This window comes from Numenius arquata, chromosome 3 (genome assembly GCF_964106895.1).
Source record: "Numenius arquata chromosome 3, bNumArq3.hap1.1, whole genome shotgun sequence".
Lineage (NCBI taxonomy): Eukaryota > Metazoa > Chordata > Aves > Charadriiformes > Scolopacidae > Numenius > Numenius arquata.
Genome location: NC_133578.1, coordinates 43,551,988 through 43,577,800, shown reverse-complemented (window position 1 = coordinate 43,577,800; position 25,813 = coordinate 43,551,988). Strand labels below are relative to the sequence as shown.

At 50.1% G+C, this 25,813-nt stretch overlaps 1 protein-coding gene across 1 annotated transcript in view; it reads right to left on the bottom strand.

The window, feature by feature from the left end:
* The window catches only part of LOC141463477 (aryl hydrocarbon receptor-like), a 29,183-nt gene extending 4,497 nt beyond the window's left edge, over positions 1 to 24,686 (bottom strand). Inside the window, exons 1-4 of the mRNA XM_074145905.1 lie at positions 24,646 to 24,686; positions 19,467 to 19,654; positions 5,278 to 5,393; positions 1,588 to 1,677 (exon numbers count right to left, since the gene is read on the bottom strand). Coding sequence (XP_074002006.1) covers positions 1,588 to 1,677; positions 5,278 to 5,393; positions 19,467 to 19,654; positions 24,646 to 24,686 — 435 coding nt within the window. The remainder of the gene's footprint in view (positions 1 to 1,587; positions 1,678 to 5,277; positions 5,394 to 19,466; positions 19,655 to 24,645) is intronic.
* Positions 24,687 to 25,813: the final 1,127 nt, after the last annotated feature.

Here is a 25,813-nt window from a genome sequence, read left to right as displayed (position 1 = left end):
GAAACGGCAGTGTCCAAGTAACCCTGGCTGCTCAGGACTGTCAACACCACCCACTTCCCCAGTGTCGCCTGGTGATAGAGAAGCAGAGATTTCCACCCCACTCCCCAGAGTGGTGAGGCTGAGGTTCTCCTGGTGCCACCTGGCCCTTCCAAGGATGTTTCACACTGGCTCTGGCTCCTGATCCTTAACCGCAAATTCATGGGAAATGCTGAAATTCCAGCACCCTCCGGTGCCATGGGAGCCCCTGCTCTTTGGGAAGCTTGCTCCCTATTTGTGGGGTGAAGACTGCAGCAGTGGTGTTTGCCTGTCATGTCTTAACTTCTAGTATCTTCTTGGAACCAAATTCAGACAAAGCGCCAGAGAGGCTGTGGGTTGTCAGAGAGGAATTTGTTTTGGGGTACAGATCGCTGGTCTGAAACAGCACACAAGATCTCTCTTGCACTGCCGTCTCAAGCCCTCTGGAAATAAGCAGTTTTGTTTCTTCCACAAGATCAACGTAAAAAAATAATTTCAGGTTGATCAAAACATTTTGACTGAATCAAACTATTTCTCCCCCCCCCCCCCCCCCCCGACTTATGTAGAGGGATTTGCTGCTTTAAAAAGGTTTTTGTAGAGGTTTGGGTTTGGGTTTTTTTAACCTCAAATCCACGGGAATCTGTATCCCAGTGCCTCTAGGAAAAACAGACATGCTGATGCTGGGCTGTAAGGTTGGCCACACTTGATGACACACATCAAGTCCTCACACCACCTGCCTCCCAACACAGTCCCCTTCTTTTAGGGCCACATCGGCCACATCCTGGACCAACCCTTCCCATCCTGGTCCTGCAAGCTGTGGTAGCCAGCATGAACCTGCCAAGCCCATGGGCAGCTCAGGCCACCAACTGCCATGTCCCTGCCCTCAGAAACATGCCAGAGCAGAGCCTCCTGCTTAACCAGACGTACAGGTACTTTGAGAAGACCACTCCCTGCCTCTGACAGCTGTTTTGACTTGGGGCATCAGCCCATGAGGATCCTTCTACAGTGAGCCAAGAAGGGGTACTAAGAGAGGACAAAGAAAACACATCAGTCTCTGCAGGCACACCAGGAACCCATGCAACAAAATGGGTTTGGCAGCCTCACAGCCCTCCTGTTGACTCAGTCCTTCAGCCAACGGAGCTGGATGTCAGGCCAACTGGCTACAGGGTGGATATGGGGAGAGGTCTGCTTTTTCTTGGCATCCCATGTAACCCATGGTACTTTAGGGCACTGACACTTGTCATCAGCAAGATACCCTCAGCCTTCTGCAAGTGAGAGCCCATGTGCCCAGCATCGTTATACAAGAAAAATCTCATACCCTTCTTACACACAAAGACAAGAGGATACAGAGCCTGCCATTGCTCAGCTTGCACCCATTCTTACTATAGTCACAAGCACGCTTGTCATCTTTTGCAGCCCCCAAAGCACATGACTCATTTGAAAACGTACAGCAGAAGTGATCCAAGGGAGCTGGGAAGGGAGAAAAGCAAGCCCTGGTATGGCTATGAGTACCTCCTTCCCAGGCATGGACTGCACCCACCTGTTTACAGCCAGGAAAAAAGTGGTACCCACCTGATGAAAGCCCAGGTAGTCCTGCACAGTGGGGGAGATGTAGAAGATGCAGCCATCTCCAGTCACGATGATGATAAATCCATTGAGTGCCTGAAAGCATAAGTTGAACCCAGAGTTACTCTGCCTAGCTTGAATCCAGATGAACTTCTCCAGGTCTTTCTTCAGCATTCAGGGATGGGAAGGGACCTTCTTTGTCCACAAAGAATCCACAAAAAAGGAAAGCACCTTGTGACCACATGAGGCTTTTAACCCTGGTTAGTTGGGGAGGGGTTCCTCGCTGTTAGCATGAGCAATGATCAAAGGTGGACTAACAATGTTTTCTAGACCCACTGTAGAAACCCTCTCACCAGAGGGCATCTCCTGCATCAGGAGGGACCAACAAAGGCGAAGTTTCTGGAGCAACTGGAGTTCGTTATCTCCTCTCCAGCTGTACCAGCTGAGTATAGCTCTGCTCTTCTAGGGCTCTTCTGCGGGCACACCTGATTTCCTCTAACAAACTTGCCTACAACATCAACAACAAGCAGCAGCAAGCAGCGCAGAGGGAAGAAGTGCCTTGAGCCTGGTGACTCCAGGAGGAGCATAGCTTCTGTTCAAGCGTAATGAAGCCTTCAGAGATGGTAACCAAACTGCGGTCAGTCACTGACTTGACATATTTATCCACCATTTCATTTTAAGGATGACCAAATACACTTTGGGCCATGCTCTTTACCATGAGTTCTACAGTTGGGTTATACAAGCTTATTTCCGCATGTCTTCTCCCCAGAATTTCTCCAATCACCCCCTAAAACCTGTCTTTTAGTCCTTATCACCTGAGGACTACATAGACGCAGCTGTCCCTCAGACTCCTGCTCTCAGCTCCCCAGGTGTGTGAACAACTCATCACAAAGTACTCAAAATAAGACCAAATTCAGCCACTGCTATCATTTAAAGATGCGAATGCACCAAGACCCACCTTGAAAGCAAAAGAGGTGGAAAAATCTGGAAACGCACACCCCAGATTTGTGGAGGCCTTGACATCACATCTGTGACACCTTACATGACATCTTCTGGTCTTCTTAAGCATGCAGACTGTTTGACACATCTTCGAGGAGGTGAGAGCATCCTGTTCTCATCTGTCTCCTATTACACAGGACTACAACGTCTTCTCATCTGATTTTGTTCTTGCTCCTGACAAATGTTTCAAGAGGCCCCATTGTTCTTGAGATGTTTGTCAGGAACAAACCCCATTGCCCCTCAAATACATCCTGGCATTGAACTGCCACTATGAGACACCATACCAGGAAAATTACGCTCCTCTTGCTGATGTTCTATATGACAGAAGATAAGGCTTAAAACAGAAAATCCCCAAATGTCTACAAGAAATATCTTTGTGCTCATAGTATCTGCCAACTTCACTTCTCGCCTTGCACTCTGCAATTATATACGTATGGTTTGCAGCTAAATCCATACCTAACTGGTAGCTCCTTGCCTGGAAAGGCCAAACCCATGCCAAATTAGAGAAACTATTAAAAAAATATGGGAGATCATAGCTAGGGTGGGGGGAGGAGAACTCACGCATCAAGTGAATACCCAGAAAAAGAGGCAAGATGAAGATCCAGGAAAGTACTGTACTAGATAGTAATTCCTGCCCCCTGTTCGTCTGTAATAGTTTTAATTTCTTAGTGAATAAAATAAGAGAAATCAGGAAAAGAAAACTGTAATTGGTAGTCTGAGCTTAATCAAGATGTGGGCAGAAGTCTCAGCAGGTCTCATAAACACCAGGACAGGACCTGTCACAAATATGGACTCTGCCCTCGCTGCCCAGCTCAGCCGTGCTGAACTGCACCTGGGGAGAAACATGGAGACATGTCCTTTGCTGGAGAGAAGGGTCTGGCTGCCCATGCCGCTCCTTTGGCTCCACTCACCCTCTCCCCCCATGGAAGGAGGAGGCAGAAGCAGTCTGCGGACATAGCTCATGCATTTCCCAATTTACAGCAACTCTGAGGCTCATGTGGAACTGCCTTTTTTTAGTAACTTGGATTATTTGAGAGGCCTCTGGATTGAGCATGTTGCCTGATACTGCACAGATCCAGCTTGCAGCAGGCGTAGTCCCTTTCCTTTGTGTGTTGCAGCCCCCCAAGGGGCCCCGAGTCAGTTTGCTGCAAATTATAATATCTGATTAAAATGCTCTTTGACAGGGGAAAAAAACCCCAAAACATCAGGCAGCTCAGCTGAGGAATTTGTCACATTAACGCCTCATAAGCTCTCCAGGTGCCTTCAATCACCCCAGGTTGCCAATGCTCTGGTGGCTCAACAAATTGCCATCATATGGTCCAGCTCAAACCCCCAGAGAGCACTTGGGAGCAGCTCCATCATGGGACTGGGGCAACCTCTGGCTATCGCGTTATTCCAGCTGTTCCTCTGGGACTATCATGCTTGCAGCCAGCTGAGCCTGCTCCTGGGAGCGAAGACTACGTGGGAAACTTCATGTCGTCCAAGCTTCGTTGCCAGAAGTCACACTGGGCTCCCAGGAGTCACAGCCTCAGCAAAATCCCCTGTGGGGGCTCTTGCCAGGTCTCTGCTCACACCCTGTCCGTAACAGTGGGCATTCCTGTAAGGCTGTGCAGGAGCAGGGTTAAAGGCACAGGTCAGACTTTAAGGAGAGACAAGCATCCATCTGCTAGTGTTTGGAGACCTGGAAGAAGGAAGAAGAGGACTCAAGGCCCAGAAAGCACAGACACATGCGATTATCAGGAACACAGCCCTGGAGAGATTAAAGGTCTTGCACAGATTTGCCCTGTGTCCCCAAGGAGCAGCATGTTTTAAGTTGACACGGCCAGTTGTTTATTCAGCAACCAGCCCTTCCATGGACCCTTTCTATCCCATTTCCTTCCAGCTTACATTTATAAATTGCAGCCCAAACAAACAGCATTCTGGTCAGCTGAGTTACCAGCTCCTTGTTCTCTGAAGTTCATTGAGAGCTACTTCATTAAGCACACACCGGTCTTTCTACAACGCAAAGCTCCTACCATCCAATGATTTTTTCCATCACTGTCTTCCAAGACCCATCTTCCCTTCTTTTTCCCACCACAACCTACAAGCTGAACCTGGATTTTTTCCATCCCAGGCATCGTTCTAGCAAGCTCACAAAATGCCCCAGATAGGGCAAGCAGTTCCTGGCGGATGTTTTATCCTGCAGCAATCGCCATTCTCCTCTTTGCATTTACTACAACACAAGGTACACACCACCCCAGAGACTAATCAGGGATCAATCTGTACCACTGCTGTACTATACCCCTGCACCTCTTGGTTAGGACGCATGAGCTTGTGCGCACTGGGTCCCAAGGAAAAATGCCAGCTTTGGGCTCAGTGACAGCCAACACCTGAAAGCTACAGGCACAGACATCACCCGACACCTTTGCAAGGACTCAACCCACCACCTTGAGCCCTGCTCTGTTCTCACATACAGTTTATGGTACAGCCCCTACAGAGCTGCAGCGACATAACCAAAGGGGGGGGTAAACTGCAGGGAACAGAGAGGACAGGGACCCATCCCAGCCAGGAAGTGTCACCAGTTCTCCTCTTGCTCCACAGGTGGGACCACATGCCCCGTATCTACTGTATGGATCAGCAGACAGGGACCAGCTGGCATGCCTGGCGGATGGCGGGAGCCAAGGTAAGACCCCAAACAATTGAGGTGTGGAACAATACCTGGTGCAGCAGTTCCCCTTCAGGAAACAGCTTGTCAACCTGCAAGTCCATCTGTCCGTTTCCTCCCAGTGCTCTGGGCTGATCCAGCATGCAGTCGCCAACATCTGTAGCTGCAGCTGTGAGGGAGAGGTCAAGAAATCAGCATGGAAGGGGCAAGCCAGGAGCCATTCCCTCCTCCTCCCCACCCCAGTGCTGCTTGTGCATGGCTGCACCATGCTACCCAATGCATGTGGACCCATCTCAGAGGAAGATGCGACTAGTGGGAGCTGGAGTAGAGGCCCTTTAAAGACCCATCTCCAACTTCCCAATGCTTCCTCCAAGAGATAGTAGCCCTTGCTTGGTAGCATTTCTGGGAAACCTCCCTTCTCTCAAGGTCTGAGCCAGAGTCGCAAAGGATAGAGGGGAGGTAATCGTTTCTGCACCACCCAGCAAAGCAAGAAGTCTTGCTGTGGGCCTGGTAGAGCTGGAGTTGGCTTCAAACCACCCCAATGCCACAATATCTGCTTTCCTGTCCTTCAGTGCTGATGAAAGACAGTGGGAAACCTTCTGAAACCATCAAAGTACCCATATTTTTTCTCCCTTCTGCCTTTGGCTGCTTGTAAGCAGATCAGAGGCCATAGCAGTTCCAGTAAGCAGCTCTCAGCACTTGCTGCAGTGACCTCCCCAGGCTGATTTACATGCTGCCTCATGCTTCCTCACTAGATGCCTTTAAGAAAACACCCGTGAGCGTAGCCGAAATGAAACCTCCTGCCCTGCTCACAGGATCTTGAGCATCATGGAACACAGAAAACCAGTTGATCAGGAACAGGAATGAGGACAGCAGCTCCTGGGAACATCCCTGGTGCAGTACTTCATCTGCTGGAGAATTAACCTTGAGAAACTCAGACCAAACTCAGCTTCCAACAAAAGGGCAACTTTCAAGGCAGCTGCCAACTTGACCAAAAATCTGCAGAAAAACCTTGAAGCAGTTCCTGTGTAGGAAGTGCCTCAGCTCTGCCACGGTAACAAGCTCTGCAGCACCACAAGGTTGGGCAGGGCTCACACACCCTGTGCACAGCCACATCTTGGCATAGCATCTCTGCCTGCCTGGTCTGAGCCTGGGTTTCTGATGGCACTGCATGATCTTACAGAATCACAGAATGGTTTGGGTTGCAAGAGACCTTAAAGATCAACGAGTTCCAACCCCCCTGCCATGGGCAGGGACACGTCCACTAGACCAGGTTGCTCAAAGCCCCATCCAGTCTGGCCTTGAACACTTCGAGGGATGGGGCAGCCACAGCTTCTCTGGGCAACCTGTTCCAGTGCCTCACCATCCTCACAGGAAAGAATTTCTTCCTAATATCTAATCTAAATCTCCCCTCTTCCGATTTAAAACCATTAGCCCTCATCCTATCACTCTACTGCCTGCTAAAGTCCCTCCCCATCTCTCCTGTAGGCCCCCTTCAGGTACTGGAGGGCTGCTGCAAGGTCTCCCCAGAGCCTTCTCTTCTCCAGGCTGAACAACCCCAACTCTCTCAGCCTGTCCTCATAGGAGAGCTCCTCCAGCCCTCTGATCATTTTTGTGGCCCTCCTCTGGACCCCCCTCCAACAGGTCTGTGTCTTTCTGAGGACCCCAGAACTGGATGCAGTACTCCAGGTGGGGTCTCACCAGAGTAGAGTAGAGGGGTAGAATCACCTCCCTTGACCTGCTGGTCACACTTCTCTTGATGCAGCCCAGGATGGGGTTGGCTTTCTGGGCTGCCAGTGTGCATTGCTGGCTCATGTTGAGCTTCTCATCCATGAGCACTCTCAAGTCCTTCTCCTCGGGGCTGCTCTCCAGCCATTCTCCACCCAGCCTGTATTTGTGCCTGGGATTGTCATGTCCCAGGTGCAAGACCCTGCACTTGGCCTTGTTGAACTTTATGAGATTTGCTTGGGCCCACCTCTGAAGCCTGTCAATTTCCCTCTGGATTGCATCCCTTCCCTCCAGCATGTTGACGGCACCACACAGCTTGGTGTCATCAGCAAACTTGCTGAGGGTGCGCTCTATCCCATTGTCCATGTCTCCGACAAAGATGTTAAACAGCACTGGTCCCAGTACCGACCCCTCATCACCACTGCCACCACTCATCACTGGCTGCCACTTGGACATTGAGCTGTTGACCACAACCCTTTATGTGTGGCCATCCAGCCAGTTCCTGATCCACCGAGTGGTCCATCCATCAAACCCACGCCTTTCCAATTTTGAGACCAGGATGTCATGCGGGACAGTGTCAAACACTTTGCATAAGTCCAGGTAGATGATGTCTGTTGCTCTGCCCTTGTCTACCAACGCTGTGGCGATATCGTAAAAGGCCACCAAATTTATCAGGCATGACTTGCCCTTGGTGAAGCCATGTTGGCTGTCACCAACCACCTCCTTATTTTCCATGTGCCTTAGCAGAGATTCCAGGAGGATCTGCTCCATGATCTTGCTGGGCACAGAGGGGAGACTGACTGGCCTGTAGTTCCCCGGGTCTTCCTTTTTTTCCCCCCTTTTCGAAAAAGCGGGTTATGTTTCCCCTTTTCAAGGCAGCAGGAACTTCACCAGACTGCCATGACTTTTCAAATATAATGGAAAGCAGCTTAGCAACTTCATCAGCTAGCTCCCTCAGAACCCATAGATGGATTTCATCAGGTCCATGGACTTATGCACCTCCAGGTTCCTTAGATGGTCTCGAACCTGGTCTTTTCCTACAGTGTGCGGTTGGATCTTGGCTGGATCCAAAGGGAAAAAGTCTTCCTAATTTGAGGGAACAATAGGAAATGAGGAAAAACCCCAAACCATCCCAAGTCTGACCACACATTTCATTTTCTCCATGGCAGAAGCTCTCACCTCACAATTGAAAGGTTTTAAAGGCTTTCTGAGTTTTGTTCCCCCCCACCACCAGTAGCACTGAGTTCAAAGCCAAAATAATTCCAAACCTAAAAAAAGTTTCAGCTGAAACTGCTGATACGAGACACTTTGCTTTTCATCAAACCATCAACATGCAAAAGCATTTTCACCGACAGATCTGCGCATTTGTATTAAAAACCAGTCTGAGGTCAAAATATTGCTCACTTCCACTTAAATGTGAAGCCTGAGTGACAACAGGCACTTGCCCATGCAGGCTTTCAGTAACCAGGTGCATGGTTAAAGACAAAGAGCTGAAAGTCTTGTGTAAGGTGGTACAGAGAAGCCACACTGTAGCAGTCACACAGGTTTAAATAGAAGCAGAGAGGATGCCCTGAGCCTATTAAGCCAAATTAGCCTCAATCTCTATTGTTGATAGAGCTGGGCTACGTCAGCCTCCCCCAAACCTTAAAATGCTTCTTGGAGATGCTCAGGAAGCCATTGCATCTTCTGCCCTTTCCATCCTGCACCCTCACCCGCTAGAGGAAAGCCCAGCTTGTGGGCAACTCGCCCAGGACATGCCTTCCCCTCCCTGACAGCCCCGCTGTGGGTCAGTTTAGCCCATGTCACAAATCTGCATTGTCCCCTGCGTAAGCCCACATTCCCATTTCTGCAGGGGACCACCCTCTGCATAGATACTTCCCAAATCAGCAAGAGGTGGATCAGCTGAGCCAGGGGACACAAAGCCTCTGAGAAAGGCTGGAAAAGATGATGTTTAATGCTAGAAAAGCCATCACTGTGCTCAGTTTGCTCATCAGTCAAGGAAATGAATGTCCCCAGAAGTTTCAAAAGGCAGGTTTGAGGCAGTCACGAAGGAAAAAGCCTCCTTGCGCAATTGCCAAGTGATCCTCAAGGAAAAACATTCCAATCCCATCTGGACCACTGGCATGACTTCAATTTGCACATGACGGAGTAGAATAGTTTCAAGATGAAACATTTTGATTCTTTTTTTAAATTTGAATTCTTTTGAAGGGCTGACTCCTCTCCAAAGCATTGAAATGAGACAAGCTGGTAGGGACATTCAAAAAGAAACCCACTTCCAAAACAAAGCTCGAAAAGGGCAGAGAGCATTTTGAGAGGATGCACAACCCAAGAGCACATGGTCTCCAGCTCTCTCCGAGTGTCCACCAGCAGCATTTGCACAGAGAACTGCAAGAGATGGTGAGACCTGCTATGGGCTTACAGAATCCAACATGAAAAACCTATTTGCTCATTTTGTGCTTTCCAGAAAAATGATTTCTTCCAACTCTCCCATCAATATTAGCAAGGGGCTTTTAATCTCTCATCAGAGATGCTACTCCCAGAGTCGCCCATTTCTGCACACCTGAGCTAGAAAATCCTGCAGAATCTATCTCCCATAGGACACACTATGATGACCTGGCTTGGTGAGAAGGCCTGGAGCACAGAGAGAGGGCAGGAAACTCAAAAAGGTGCTTTGCCAACAAGCATCACTGCACTAGGTTTGCAAGGTCCTAACTGCAGGGCATGGATTGTAACTGGTGCTTCTAAGTATTGATGGTGTAGAGCAGCTGGTGTTCACATCCAGCCCAGTGCTCACCATCCATGGCCAGAGGCCAAGGAAATGTTGAGGTTAGTGTGTGAGGCAAAAAAACATGGTGCTCTCTCACCAAAATAATCCAGGGATGTGTGACATGAGCTCCCTTTACTTTCATCGTCACTTCAATAGCTGTGGCCAAGTCTTGTTCTTGCAGAGGGCTTCTCTGCTTCAAGAGACAGCCACCCTGCTGGGGATGGCCAGTGCTGGAGCGAGCAAGCATCCAGCAGGCAGGGCTGAGGTTGCTCTCAGAAGCCGTAGCCATTACTCAGTGGTCTAGGTGGTCTGGAGACCTCTGGAATAAACATTACACACCAATAGGCTCCAAGACAGAATGGTAATCCAGCTCTGTCCTGAACCCCTACACCAGCCAGAGCACTGGAGGAGGCTTCCTGCTGCTGGTGTGATCCCCAAAACCGGGAAGGTTTTCATTCAAAAGGAAACCACGGCAGATGTCAGCCAGGATCAGTAATATTTTCAGCATTAATGAATTAGGATGCGTCCTGTACATCTCCAAGAGTTACCTTGGGTTGGCTTTCTTGCTTCTGCAAGGAGGTTTCTAGGCCCTGTAATGTGGATGAAAGACCTCAAGCATGAGAAACAAAATAAAAGGAGCAAAACAATCTAATCTCTTCACTCTTTGCTCATCATATTCACAAAGAAAAACACAGCAACGCAGCCATGGGGGCTAACACGGCCCTTGCCTCTGGCATAGTTTTGTCACTGAAAAAAAAGGTTATTGGTAAAAAATCCTGGAGTCAGTTTTTCTCTTATGGACTGAGTTACACCAGTGGGAGGTGACAGACTTCACTCATGGCAAGCATTTCTCTTTGAATAGACTTCAGAGATGCCTGGCATCAGGGAACTAGGAGCTCCCAGCTCTTCCAGCAGCAACACCAAGCCATGCACAATTGTTTTCCTCTTGGACCCAATCCCAAACTCCATCAAGTTAGCACCAACCTTTGCCTCAGCTGTTTAACAAAGGCATCATGCCAAGCAGAGCAGGCTCATACCATCCAAGCAAAACAGGCAAATGCCAAAACCACAGATTATAAACCTATTAGAAAAAGTCACCCAGCATTTTTTCAAGGAGCACAGAAATTCCCAGGGAAGTGCTGGCAGCCCCAAAGCCCACACCGACCTCTCCAACCTGCTGCCGCTGCCAACGCTCCCACATAGTCCTGCAGTATCTTGCCCAAGGAGGGATTTAAGCTTGACTCCTTTGACTGCATCAGTTACTTCAGGTCCAGACCCCTGCAGCTCTGGCCCATAGTAACAGAAAATAACAAGAAGATGAATAAAAAAAGCTAATTTAATGCTGACTGCGGTGAGATTACCTAGTGAAACCTGCTGCCAGCTGCCCCACAACAGGGTACTGCAGAGTTGCCCAGCAGCAGAGGTGGGAAGGGACGTGGTGAGACCCCCTAAGCCGATCCTCTGCTTCAGCAGGGTCAGCCAGAGGAGGCTTCCCAGGACCATGAGCAGTCCCTGGCACAGATGGCAGATGGGGATCTTGGATCTAACCTTCCTAACCGCACTAGTGCGGGGACAGCAAATGTCTGAGACTGCTGGTGAGAAGCACAGACCTAAGAGGATTCATCCTGCACTCCTCCACATGCAAGTGAATGCAGACCCATCAGGACTCTGGTTCCTGTGGTGGCAGGACCATGCCACTGAGCACATCATTGTGGGATCCATCTCTCTCTGGTCCTGCTGGTGCTCAAACACTTGCCTGCAAACAGCAGGTCTAGGCCTTGCTGTGGAGCTAAAGGTGGCCACCATGACTACTTGGACCCGGCACAGATGAGCTCTTGCTAAGCACAGTCCAAGCAGACGATCCCATCATGGCTGTCTGGAGAGCACTAGGTGCCCAGACAAAAGGCTGCATCATACAAGACCTTCCCCAGGTTCATCCTAAATATGTTGCAACCATGACATGGGCACAGTATAAAAATACATCCACGTATATAAATGTCAGCTGCAACACTACTCTTCACAGCCTGTGACCTACCACCTCTGGTGCACCAGCATGAAGAACAGACCCTGAAGCTGGTCCCACCCAGGCAGCTCCTGCCTGCAGCCTTAACCACTTCTCTCCGCCAAGCCAAAATGCCCAATAATCTTGTAGGCTTACCTCTAGGTCTCCAGCTGTGCTCGCCATGTGCAGAGTGAAGCTTGCAAAGGAGACAGGCTTGCCATGTGTCAGCTGGGCCACAGCCCCTGCAGGACACTATCCTGCCTCCCTTATGCTTGGGCAGCAGCCCAGACTGGCTGTTAGGTGGAGGTTTGGCAGGAGATGAAACAGAACGAGGACACACGTGTGGACACGTTCTCAGAAAACATACATAGGGTCAGCCATGGAAAATGGCATCTTGTGCCCCAGGCTGACAGTAGGCTGGATGTGGGCCAGTGAGTTAAAGGAAGGTGCCCCACTATTTGCCATTTGTTATGAGCTGTTAGTCAGCTCAAGCCTTGCCAACCTCCAGAGCATGGTCTCATACCAGGAGAGGGTTTTGCCCTGGTTCTCTCTATTGCAGACCTCACCACCTGGGTGACCTTAATCTAGCAAGAGGGCATGGCAGCACATACCCTAAGCACATCCTCTCCAACTTGCAAAGCATTTTCTTGCTCCGTTCACCCTTGGCAGAGCCACATCTGCAATCCCCAGCATCTGCTTCTTTTGTTATGGAAACAAACCCCAGCAGAGATCTCCAGCTAGCTGGAGGTTTCCCAAGCCACTCAGCACTGAGCGAACCCATCCAAGCTTTCAGGAGATCTCACTGTTTGCAGCAAATGGAGCTGTTGTCACACCATACAGGGCCCAGAGCATCACAGCAGCCAGCAGCACAGTGAAGAGAGACAAGCTTTTCTCCTTAGGCACTCACTCTCAAAGAGACAGGGATCAGCAAAGTCACTCCAGATTTATCTGGGAGACCCTCAGACATAAGTCCAAGTAGCAACCACTGCAAATCGGTTTGCAGACTGAAACTCATTGCTGGTCTGCCACTGAGGTTCAGCCATTATTTATATAAGTGACAAAATCTTTAAGCGCCTTTAGAGCAGGTTTTGATAGCACCAGAGTTGTCATTGCTGTCTACCAGCACTCAAGGGCTGGATCCAATGAGCAAAGCTTGGAAGAGACCAAGCCCTGAACCTCTACCTTGCCATGTTTTATCCATATAGCCTTGGGCAAGATTTAAACTTTCCTGGTGCTCTAAGCCAGCTCTGACCCTGGGAACATGGAGATGCTTCACCTAGTTCAGGAGAGCGAACACAAGAGCTCAGCTACTGCAGGTATGGTCAACTGCACAGGGCAAGCTGTTCCCCTAGGTGTGCATCAGCCACAAGCTGGTGACAAGTGCATGCTGCAAAGCAAAGGAAGAGGGAAATATGGACTTCTGGGTCTATTCCTCCTCCTGACTACAGGAAAGAGTCAGACCCAGGGGACATAGCCACCACCATCCTGCTGGCACACTGCATGCATCACCTGAGGGCCACCATAACTTGAGATGCACATCTTCCATATGCCAAGCCTGAGAGTGCTGCCTTCAGCTTCACCAACAGCAGTTCGTGCAACCACCATGCTATTCCTAGGAAAGTGGAGCAACAAATCCTGCTGGCTTTTGTACTGTAAAACAGCTTGGCTAAAATATGCTGAGATTTTAGCAACTGATCTCGAAGTCCAGTCCCACCTGACCCCAGGGGAAGGAGTGGTTCAGGAGCTGACAAGGACAGCCAATCCACATGATTTCCCTGATCACCCAACTCCAAACTTGCATGCAAATTTCCATATTTTTTTTTATTTTCACAGGGAATACTGTGATACCAGGCAGAAAAGAGCTGTGCAACATCTGCAGCACCCACACCAGGGGACAGACAAGTTACAGCAGATGTGTGTATGCCCCAAACAAGCCTATGTAGGCATGAATCTTTGAGAACTTTCCTCTCAATACCCGAAGTTGTCATTTCCAGAAAACTACAAGTTTTTCTGGTTTCTCATTAAAGCAGGGACAGAAGAGAGAAAATTCAAAGGTAAAGTAGATTTAAAAGATGATCCAGTAAGTCACTACCCCACAACAGCATCTCCTGGTTTCCAAACAGGCTGTGCTCCTGAACCAAGTTCAAAACCCAAAAGCACATTCTTTCAACTTTCAAAAATTAAATCCTTGTGAGCTTCCAGCTGCAACGCTGCTGCCTGCTTACACAACTGCAGACCCCAAGCACAAATCATGACAACTGTGATCTTTCCCAGGTGGGAGAGGGAAGGATGCAGAAGCGCCTGTGCATCTGCTACTGACCTATGGCTCTCATGGCTGCCCCTCACTTTGGCCATTCCCCTCACTGTGCCCACCAACCAGCTCTTCCCTCATGCCCCAAGGAAGCTGATGGTGAGCTAAAAAGCAGCATTATGGGGGAAGAAGGCAGGGATATCCTGCAAAGTGAGAGCCATGCTTGGTCTGAGATGCAAACTGGTGGAAACACCAGGAATTGGTCATTTTTTCCATGAAGAGTAGTCAACCCCCAAAATAGCACATGATCAGAAAATCAGAAAAGCTGTAGAGCTTGTCAGAAAACACTGACCATCCTTGCTGAGCTTTCAGTCCATCCACAGAAGTTGGTATCATTTCTGTCCTGCTTAAAGGTCTTATAAAACATTTCTAAACCAGATCCTTTCTCCACCAGTGGCTGCTTCTTCATGGCATCTGTGCGGCAGATGATTTATATTGACCTGGGACAGTGTCCCGAGTGCTGCATGCATTTTTATGAGCTTGCTGGTTACTGCAGCCCTGTCTGATGGTGTCAGAGGGGAGGGCTCCAGGAAAATCTGAAATTCCTGGGATGTTATCAGCAAAACCTCCATGCTGGACCTATGCAGGTCTCTGAAGCTGTTCAGGGAAGGCTATGTGCTGGTTTTCCTGCTTCAGGTGGCCAGGCAGCAGACCAAAATGGGATAACAATGGCAGCTCTGACGAGGGCTGCAGTTGGACAAGCTCAGCCTACCTGCAAACCTAGTATGGCCAAACCAAACTTCTGGACAGCAGCACAAAGCCTGGCCAGCTCAAATGCCAGTGAAGTTTCCCCAATAACTCAAGCAGGTGTTGCATGCTCTTCAGGACAGCGTAAGTCCTCTTATCTGGAGAGGGAGGTATGTGGATTCTTCCACAACCCCCAAGAAGAAATCAGCTGAAGATCTGTCACTTCTACAGGGTCTCCCTGAGATAGTTTCCAAACCAGCAAAAGCTGTATCAGGGGCAGCAGAAGGAAATACCAGCTGATGCAGACATGTCAGGGAGGACCAGAGGATTGTCCATCTCATCTCTTACCAGTCTCTCTCCAGTCATTTGAAATTAAAACAAAACAAAAAAGCCAAGAAACTCACCACCAGCAACAAGAAGCCAAACCCAGTTTGGTTTGTCTCTGGGGATGCCAGAGCATCCCAGAGACATACCGAGATGTACTCCCGGAAGCACCACCAGGCATCAGGCTGTATGGGAGAGCTATCAGAGGGACACCAAATGGTGGGTAGCAGTTAATTCCTTCTGCCTTTAACAATGATCAGAGACTTGAATATCTGCTCCAAAGACACAAAGCCAAGAGGAGGCAGAGCCTTGGATAGGCTTTTTGGCACATGCTGCTTTTCTTGCAAGAACCATCTCTAGCAGTACATGGGATTTTGACTCTTAACCTGTGACACAGGCCTGGAAGGCATACACGCAGGGTCACCCACCAGCATCCACCTCCCTGCTGGACTGGTTATAACCATGTACTTTGGCTCCACATAGACTCTATTAACCCTTTGCCTGGGAGAAAGGGTAAGTGCCCAGACTCAATGGAAATGCTTGAAAAAGGAACCCTAGCAATATGGCACCAATTAAAGCCACGTGAAGACAAAGCTTGGGGCTGCTGATGGAGGGAGGTTGAGGCAGCAGAGGACAGGGATGTTTGCTAGGCAGCACCACACTCTTGTGCTGCAGGAAAGGAGCCTGCACGAAGCAGAGAGCAGGCAACAGCAAAACTGAACCAGAAAACACAGCACAAGGGCTTTCACCACCTCCCCCTGAAATGCCTGATGTGATACACCACAAACAGCTGCTGTGACTTGCAGATGACACGGGTCTTCATAAGGCAGGGCTTGAACTGAGTCTGACCTTGATGAATCAGTGGGATGATCTGAAGTCAAACAAGATGAACTTCAGGGCAGACACAGGCAAAGTGAGGCGGGGGCTGGAAATCAAAGGTGCAGTGGCCAAATGGGAGTAATTGGCCTGGCAGAACAGGTCTCCAAGAAGGGGACAAGGCTGCCACCAAATGTGAATCCATGCAATGACGATTACTTTTCCAAAGCAGCTCTCACGCTGGGAAGCACATGGTGAGCACATCCAGTGGGAATCACTCCTGCTCAGAGGCAGGGGTGCCAGCTGGAGAGCTTGGCACAGGGGTCTCCTCCTGCAGACTGGCATCCCCAGCTGGAGAGGGCCCTGGGAGAGCCCCTGAGGGACAGGTTACAAATCTGGAATAGGGCAAAAGCTAAGGGAGCCAAGTTTATTCCGTCTGGAGGGGGGAAGATGTGATAGGAGCCTTTAAGTATAGAAAGATGCTTACAGCTTCCTGCTCTCCACGTGCTCTGCCTTCCCCACGGTCCATCACCCATTCCATCAAGCCCAAGGCACTGGACATGAAATGCATGCTTGTCTGTATGTCCTGACCCTGCTCCATGCCAGGTGCACACACCAGTCCATGCCTCCTGCAGCTGCAGGAGTCACCCCAGCCCTCAAGCACTGTTCTGTGGCATTCAAGCAACTGCTTTTATAAGTGGGTTATGAAAGCAATCCTTGGCAGCCATTCAGGCATCACTCACACTGTAGCCCACAGTTCATGTCCTGCTGGCGGGCAGGGGAACATGGTGACTCACAGGCATGGTGACTAACCCCCCACCCAGGCTCTGTACTCCTATTTTCCCTCTTAGCTGGTGCATCAGCCCAGACACATGCTGGGTGCTGCAGATTCCAGCCCTATCAGTACAGAGGGCTGATCACTGCCTTTCTTTGAATGCCAGTGGAGAAAGCAATGCAGGGTAATGCTATGCTAGCACTGCCTTGGATGGAAGAACCTGTTGCATCCTCAAATCTCCACATCCTGCCATCATGGCAAGCTGCTTACCCAGCTACCCACCCTGCATCTCACAGGCAGGGAGTGAATCCTTTTTCCCAGGTTTGCCCCCCAAAAAGCACACAATGGAGGAAGAAGCACTCAGCAAGCTTCGCTCTTAGTCCAACCTTGCCTTTAGGAGCCCAACAGCATCCAAAGCTCATCCAATGCTGTGAATGGAGCAATTACCACCACTGTACAAAGGCAGCCAGCACGAGACATTTCCCCTCCACAGCAAGGTGTCTCTTTGCACCCCCATCATGTCCTTTGGGGTCCTGCTCCCAAGAAGGACCTCCTGGTTCACAGCCTTTCTGACCCAGCCACAGTCAGCCGGTACAAGCACAAGCTCAGCAAAGCCTTCAGCAGCCAGCAGCGCTTAGGATTTTGTGCTGGAGGTGCTCAGGGAATAGCTAACACCACAAGAGAGGTCAGGCCAGTGCCTGGGGTCAAGCAGCTGGCATCTTCAGGGCAAGTACGAGTGACCATCACACTCGCAGCTACACTGGGTGGTCTTCCAGCCACCCTCAAATCCTTTGCAGAGACAACACACTGTTGTGATGCTCCAACACTGCTCCACGGATGAGAGTCAGAGGAACACAAGGGAGCTGCTCTCATTCCCACCTGAGAAAACAGCTCTGTGGGAGAGATCTCACCATTGCAGCACCATGTGTGAGCTTCAGGAGCAGGAGCTGAACCATCCACAACTCCTGGGCCTGGGAGAGGTTCCTCAGCAGGGTATGGTGTGAGCACATCAGGACAAAACTTCTGTTGGCTACGACTGGGGCACAGGTGCAGCTGGCAGGTCTGTGCACCCAGTGTAGCTCAGCTGGCCTCCTATTTGCAGTATTTTTCTGGCTGATAAAGGCAGCATCACATCAGATGATGTGTAGTGTGTACAAGGTATCCCTACTCCCCAAAGTCAAGGTCTGCCGAAAAACCCTGGAGCCCTCAGCACAAGTATTTTCACCAGCCGTAACTATCTCAGATACATTGACTGCTGAAAATCCAGAGGGCAATTGCTGCTGTGACCTTGCGAGCAGGGGAAAGGGAGCTGCATGCACATCAGGGAACAATACAAAAGAAAGTCCCTGTTGCCAAGAACAGAAGCAAAATAGCAGTGGTGTCTGGCCAAAATCACTCTCCCGCTACAGCTGCTGCCCTGTGCCACGGTCTCCACAGCGGCAGGGCTGCAGAGAGGCAAACACAAGGAGATTGGCTTTCCAAGCACATCAGCTCAACCCTCCATCCGGCAAATATGAACTGGGGTCTCTGGATATGAGGCATCAACCTCATTCTCATAGAAACACTCATTAGAGAAATATAATAGACCCACCACAGCTGAGCCCAGCAGGGCCAGGGTGGCAAGTGCAGCAAACCACCAATGTATGAGACACCTTCCCCCCTCCTCCCCCTCACCCAAGAAAGGGGAGAAAAATGAGCTAACAAGATGCCAAACTGAACAAGGGCCTCAGGAGCAGCCTTGTTTAACTTGCCAACCTCAACGAGCAGAGCCCCCCTGTGCAACATCTCCTACTCCGCCTGCCCAGCTGAGAGAGTAGCCCACAGATCCCAGGGATTTTCAATTTAATTTAAACTGCAGTTCAGTTAGATGAGGGAAATGTTGCTGTTCAGCAGGACAGTTTTATCTATTGCTCCTTTCACCACATGCTGGTGGGAGCGGGACACAGGAGGGTTTTTGGACATAAAGGAGGAGTAGTATGGTTGCTAATGAGAAGTAGATGGAGAGACTTTGCAGGTAGTCCTCAGCTGCTGGGTGGGCACCCAAGCTGCTCCCCCTCAACCCATTTCTCTGTCAGAGACCCACTCCAAAAGCAATGGGGCCAGGGTCCTCTACTCCCAACACTCCCACAACCTCTCCTGAATCACTTGCTTGCCTCCTGCCCACCTCTGTGACTCAGTTTACAAGACCCAGATAAGTGGTCTCACTTCCCCAAGGGTGTTGCTCTTCCAAGACACCAACCACCCATAACTGACTGAAGAGTATTAGATTTGAGTGTGCAGCTTGCCCTTCCAGAGAGGACATGGATAAAAATCTGTGTCATTGCAGCAAAAGGCCTGAGTAGATGGGTGGTGACACACTGGAACAGGTTTCCCAGAGAAGTTGTGGATGCCCCGTCCCTGGAGAGGTTTAAGTCCAGGCTGGACAGGGCTTTGAACAACCTGGTCTAGTGGACGTGTCCCTGCCCATGGCAGGGGGTTGGAACTAGATGATCTTTAAGGTCCCTTCCAACTCTAACCATTCTATGATTCTATGTCCCTTGAACATGGCAATGGTTACTGGGAGATGCTAATTCCTCCACATTTCTGGAGATGTGGCTCTTTCCTGTTCAGTTTTCCAGGGCAACTTCAGGCCAGTACCTCAGCTGTATCAGTACCCATCACTGATGCATTAACAAACAAGGGTCCCATACCACAACTCATCACCATCCTATCTTCAGGAGACACAACTGTCTATCCCAAGGCACACATGTCTCAGGATGGGATGCGAGCTGTGCAGTGGGAATTGACCCCAGGAGCTTTGTCACCCCTCACAACACCAACACAGACTCTCACCCATCAAGTAGCTCTTCAGCTTCAGGTATCCAACAGCCAGTCGAAGAACAGAGAGTTTATCAAGCCTGATGCGTACATCTTCAGGAAAGGGTAGCAAGCCAGTCAGCTTGTTCAGCTCCTGGTTGAGTCTGTCTCTATGCCGCTTGGAGGCGTTGGATTTCACACCCTCAGGGGGTGGTGGTTTGGGGCTGGAAGAGGCAAAGGAGAGTTTAATCAAACTGGGCCTGTCCAACAGGCTCTTTCCAAACCCAGTGTTGACTTTAGTGCAGCCACAACAACAGTACAACATCAGGTGGCCAAGGTAAACCCATGCGGCAGCAAAAGTAAGCTCCAGCAAGCCCACAAGACAATGGCTGGAAGAGACATTGCCATCCCAGCTGGTCACCTCATGCAGCCCCACACATGATACTCTCCAGCTAGAGCGTGGGGCAATCCTCAGAGGGGAACCTTAACGTGCAGCCTGGCTGAAAGAGCTCAGCTGGATACTACAGCCTTGCTCCCATCCTTGCTTCCACCACTGAACACTGGCAGGGAAAGGGACAGCAAGGGCAGAGACCTATAAGCCATCAGAGCATTTCTTGGAGGCCTGGTTAGTCTTTTCCACCCACACTCTCCTCTGTGTGCCCTTTCTGCTCTTCTTCCTCATCCTATGCTCTTCCTATACAGCAGGACTCTCCCTGGCCATCCTCCATGTACTCACATGAGGTCCTCACCACAGCAAGCACTACCTTGAGCTGCTCAGAGGATTCAGTCAGCTGGTCTGCTTGCTCAGGATCAAATAGCCCTTGGCAATGAACGTGCTAACAAATAGCAGGAGTGGAAAGTGGGAAAGTCCAAAAACATTTCTTTATTTGAATTTATTGCAGTTAGCTTCTCCTAAGTTTCCTCTGACTGCTCAGAGCCTGAATCTATTGCTTTACTTACTAGTATTGCAAAAAGAAACACATGAAAGCCAATGACAGCACTTGGACAAAGAGATACTACATAGGGAGGTTTAGGGAACAGCACTTAGAAAACAGTAGATTTTTAAAATTTGTTTCCTTCCAATCTTCTGATTCCTGATCCTTTCAGACAGGCATTTCCAACCTAAAACAACATCTGATGCCAAACTTAGGCTCCGAGACCAATTCTCAGCCTGCAGAAAGAGTAGGGTCCTCAAGAGCAGCTCTTATCTGCCTTCAGCTCATATGGGGACCTGCCCCCGTTAGCTGCAGTTATTACACAAGCTACAACTGAAGTCACAGCCACAGCAGAAAGAGGTTAGTTAATGACTTTAAGTCTTGGATGTCATCTTGTCTGCTTTGGTTTTTAATGTCAATTTGAATTCTCTAGCTTGAAAATAACCACCCCTTAGACCCCCACTCTCTATTTGGTTAGATGGCATCCCCTAACATGTAACCCCATATTGTTTTGATGTAATTTGGCCACAAACTCCCACTCTGCAGACATCCTTGCTTTCTAAAGCAGATTTGGGGAACAGGATCTGCCAGTATTTAGCAGCAATTTAAGCTCTCCCTGCTACCACCACTCTCCAATCTCATCTGGCAGGACTGCTCACATGTGTGACAAGAGAGGAAATGAGTATTAAATGAAATGCAGCGAGATACCTGTTGGATTTTCATTGCAGAGAGCTACCAAGGGGTCTTCTAAGCACAGATAGAAAAATTGTAGCATCTCTTTGTAAAAGCTTAATCGTGCTGTTTAATATAAACACCAGGAGGGACATACCCTGCTTCTCAGAGAGGTTGAGTACAACTCATCACCAAATTTACCCATACAAGCTGGGGAAGACACACTAGCACTGGTGCTTTTATGCACTCCACTAGCCAGTGGCTTAAACACTTTTGAAATCACAGTCACTCATCAGGAAGGAAAAAATTACTACCTCATTAAAAAAAAAAAAAAAAAGAGAGAGGTGAAGAAAATTATTCTGAGTTTCCTTGGATACTCTTTAAAGAAAAGTCCTCTGCCCACTCACTATCCAAATGTAGCCCCCAAACAGCCAGAAAGAAGAGAAAATGAGATGGAGACGAGCAAAGAGCTCTGGATAGGAGTAGGTAAAATGCAGAGGTGTAAAAAGGTCTCTTGGATAGCCTGGCCAAGCCCTGGAAGTACTCTGGCTGTGACACAGCCAGCAGGGAAGCGCCAGAAGGCTAAGGGAGGACACCCCAGGATCTCTGTTCCTGCATGTCATAGAATCATAGAATCGTCTAGGTTGGAAAAGACCCTTGGGATCATCGAGTCCAACCATCTACCCTACTCTACAAAGTTCTCCCCTACACCATATCCCCCAACACCACATCTAAACGGCTCTTAAACACATCCAGGGATGGTGACTCAACCACCTCCCTGTTCCAGTGTCTGACCACTCTTTCTGTGAAAAATTCTTTCCTAATGTTCAGTCTAAACCTACCCTGTTGGAGCTTGAAGCCATTCCTCTCGTTCTGTCATTAGTTACCTGTGAGAAGAGACCAGCACCAACCTCTCTACAGTGTCCTTTCAAGTAGTTGTAGAGAGTGATGAGGTCTCCCCTCAGCCTCCTCTTCCTCATACTAAACAGTCCCAGCTCCTTCAATCGCTCTTCATAGGATTTGTTTTCCAGGCCCTTCACCAGCTTCGTTGCCCTCCTCTGCACCTGCTCCAGCACCTCGATATCTCTCTTGGATTGAGGTGCCCAAAACTGGACACAATACTCCAGGTGTGGCCTCACCAGTGCCGAGTACAGGGGCACAATCACCTCCCTACTTCTGCTGGTCACGCTGTTTCTAACACAAGCCAGGATGCCGTTGGCTTTCTTGGCCACTTGGGCACACTGCTGGCTCATGTTCAGCCGCTTGTCAATTAGAACCCCCAGGTCTCTTTCTTCCAGGCAGCTTTCCAGCCACACTTCCCCAAGCCTGTAGCGCTGCTCGGGGTTATTGTGGCCCAAGTGCAGAACCTGGCACTTGCCCTTGTTGAAACTCATACCATTGATGTTGGCCCAATGATCCGATCTATCTAGGTCTCTCTGTAGAGCTTCCCAGAGCTCTGTAGAGCTTCCCACACAGCTGCTGCACAGCTTCACAGCCACCCTTGAGAGGGGGGATGACAAAAAGTAAAATGGCTCTAGTGATGCCAGGCAGCTCTTTTGGCAGCCCACTTCCATGGGCAAATGCTGCACTCTGTGCCCAGGAACTCCTGGGGCCAGAGTCTCCGCAGTTCTCCATCCTTAGGAATGCCACAAGGAAACGACTTCCAAGTGGTGACCCGTCTCTTCACTCTCTAGCAGGCAGTTACGAAGCTCCCATGAGGGGAGCAAGCAGGGCCAGGAAAACTGCCAGCCCCCATCACACACACGCTTACCAAGGGAAAGGCATTGGCTTGAGCACAACCAGAGAGCCACCAGAGAACCTGCACAGGTGAGGACCGCAGGAAACAACATTTGCTCCCACTCACAGAAACAGTGAAGCTTGATCTAGATGTTTAAATGCCGTTTAAGCCCCCAGCCCCTAGCGCTGTCTCCATCCACACTGCAGGACAAAGCTCCGGCAGGCTCTGCCAGCCCCAGGCACCAAGCGAGGCTGTCCCAGGGAGTGCTGCCACCTGAGCACAACACACCAAACCCTGGCGTTCAACAAAGCAGCTCAACACCTGGACAGCAAGCAAGGAGAAGGCATTTTAAAGAGGTCTGAGCCCCATTCTGTTTGCAGGAGCACTAAGGTAGCAGTCTTAAGAAACAGATACAGCGCGAAGCTCAGCGGAGCCCTGCCACGAAGCTCACAAAGAAGCTGCTGAGAAAAGCTGCTGGTTGACCCCCGTGTAGAGGGGACAGAGCAGAGCCGCGGGGAAAGCTCTGCTCTGAGCAGGGCAAAGGCTGTGCCACTGCTGCAGTGTTGTTTTTCCCCAGCTGCCCTTTGAACAAGGATCCCAGCAGGAAGATTACCACTTTTGCAAGCTGGCAAGTGCCAAGGGTTATTAACTACTAAAAACAGTTGAGGTTGCCTGGGCTGATATAGTCTCCTAATTTTTATTACTTTTTTTTTTTTTTAAATAAGTAAAAATCCATGAGCGCACTGCAGAGGGAGCAGAGAACTCCCTTACCCCATCCTTCCCTCCCCACCTGGCTGGCTGCACGTCCCACAGCTCCCAGCCCTGCTCCTCCTGGCCTCTCCCAGCAGGGCCCTGCTGCAAAACCTGCTCAGTCACAGAAGAAAATAATCTCTTCCAATTCCCAGCAGTACCAGGGATCGAGGTCTCCTCTGCTCCAAAGAAACACTTTCTCCCGCATCCGGAGCCACACGAATCCAGCTGAAATCCTCAGTCTGGCCACAGCAGCCCCACCACTTCCTTAAGACTCCCTAATAAACACCCAAGAGAGGCATTTAAAAGGCTCACCTTCTCACTGTAAATTTATAACACTGCTGCTCCCTCCTTCAGCCCAGGCTTGGGCTCAGCTTAACATCTCACCATACATTTATAACATTGAAGTTCCCTCCTCCATCCCAGATTTGGGCCCAGCTCATCTGCCTCCCCCCAGTGGCACCCAGAAATATATATACCTTTATTTCCTACACACCCAGTAACCCGATAACACACACCGGTCAACAGGTTGATGTGACTTCAGAACAGGTATGGGGGAAGGCATGGGGGTCCCAAAGTCAGGAAACTCCAGTGACACATCAGGAGAACATTATGAAACAACTACTGAGCATGATGCTAATTAATTATTGAGGAATAGGGGATCTTTTGGTAAATAACAATTGCTGTACATTTGATTTATGAAGGGACTGAAACATAAGTGAGCCCACAACTCAAACAAGAGGACAGCCGAGCATCTCAAACTCCCCAACAAGCTTCCTCACAGGAACAGCAGGAATGCAGGACAATCATAATTGGGATTTTTATTTTTCATCCAGCATGCCAGAGCCTACAAAGCATTAACTCCAATTAACCCTAATTAAAACAGAGTAGCCCAAGTATATGGTGTCTCCCCAGCTCTTCTGCTTCTTCAACGCCCTCATCAGAGCATCTTAATACAGCGTCCCATAACCAGTTTGGCTCTAGCAGACGGGCTTTCTGTCACCCTCCCCATCCCACACACCTGCCCCGGCTTTCTCCACCTTCCCACCGGCTGCGGGGCTGCTGCTACCGGAGGAAACACCCTTCCCGAAGGACACCCGACACCCCCCGCCGCACCCACCTCTTCGGCACCGGCTTCTTCCTCTTCCTTCCGGCGTACATCCCGCCGGCAGCGCCGAGCACCGGGCGGGCAGAGAGCCGACGGCGTGCAGGGGCGCTCAGAGGCGGGGTTCGAGGCGGCCCCGGGCCCCGCACCGCCCCGGGCCCCGCACCGCCCCGGGCTCCGCACCGCCCCGCCGGGGACCTCGGATCGGCCCCCGCCGGAGCAGCGGCCGCGCAATGGTGGAGCCGAAGCACCCGGTCCCAGGGTCACCGCGTCCGGGAGTCGCTATGCGCAGGGGACAGCTGCCACCATGGGCCGGGGCCACCGTGTCCGGAGGGTCACTGTCCCCAGGGAGCCACCAAATCCTGGGGAACATTGTGCCCACGGGCCACCGTCCCCAAGGGGTCACCAAATCCTGGGAAACACTGCTCATGGGCCAGGGAGCTACTGTGTCCCTAGGCCACCATGGCCAGAGGGTCACCATGCCCGGGGAGTCCCGCTCCATGGAATAAACCTCCCTTTCTTCCTAACCTTGCAGGTACCCCTGTATGCTGTGACTCCAAGCCTTTGCAAGATAAGCTTCCCTACCTTCCAGAGGCTGATGTCTCTGCCGGTCCCCATCCAGGAACAGCCAGCCTGTTGCCTCTCACTTTGCATTTCCTTGTGCTAATGGTGCCCAAAGCTTTTGCTCTTCCACCCAAGAGCTACCTGCAGCTGCTTTGGTGAAAACAGAGGTGGCAGAAGCAGGCAACTATGAGCACAAAAGACAGACTGTTAAAACAGGCAGAGAGACATCACATCTAACCATGGTTTGTTTTTTACCATAAATTCTTTGTCTTAAAAACCAAGCCTGTTTATAACCCAGTGGGACAAAACCATGTTAAACCATGTGTTTTCATAACAGCATTGGTGGTGTAGGCAGCTATGTGACGCAGCACAGAGTGGCGGTACGGTGGTAGGCGAGAGCCCCAGGAAGACTAAGGATGGGGCAATCAAATTTAATACTTCACCTGAGGACTTTCCTGGCCTCCAGCTACTTTCAGCCCAGGAGGTTTCCTCAGCCAGACATGGTTCCTATTTAGTAATGCTCTTCCAGGCTCCCCTTGAATCCCTGTAAATGTTTAGCACTGTTTAGCAACAAGTTGCATGGCCCAAGCATCACTGCAAAAAGCACCACCTTGTCTGA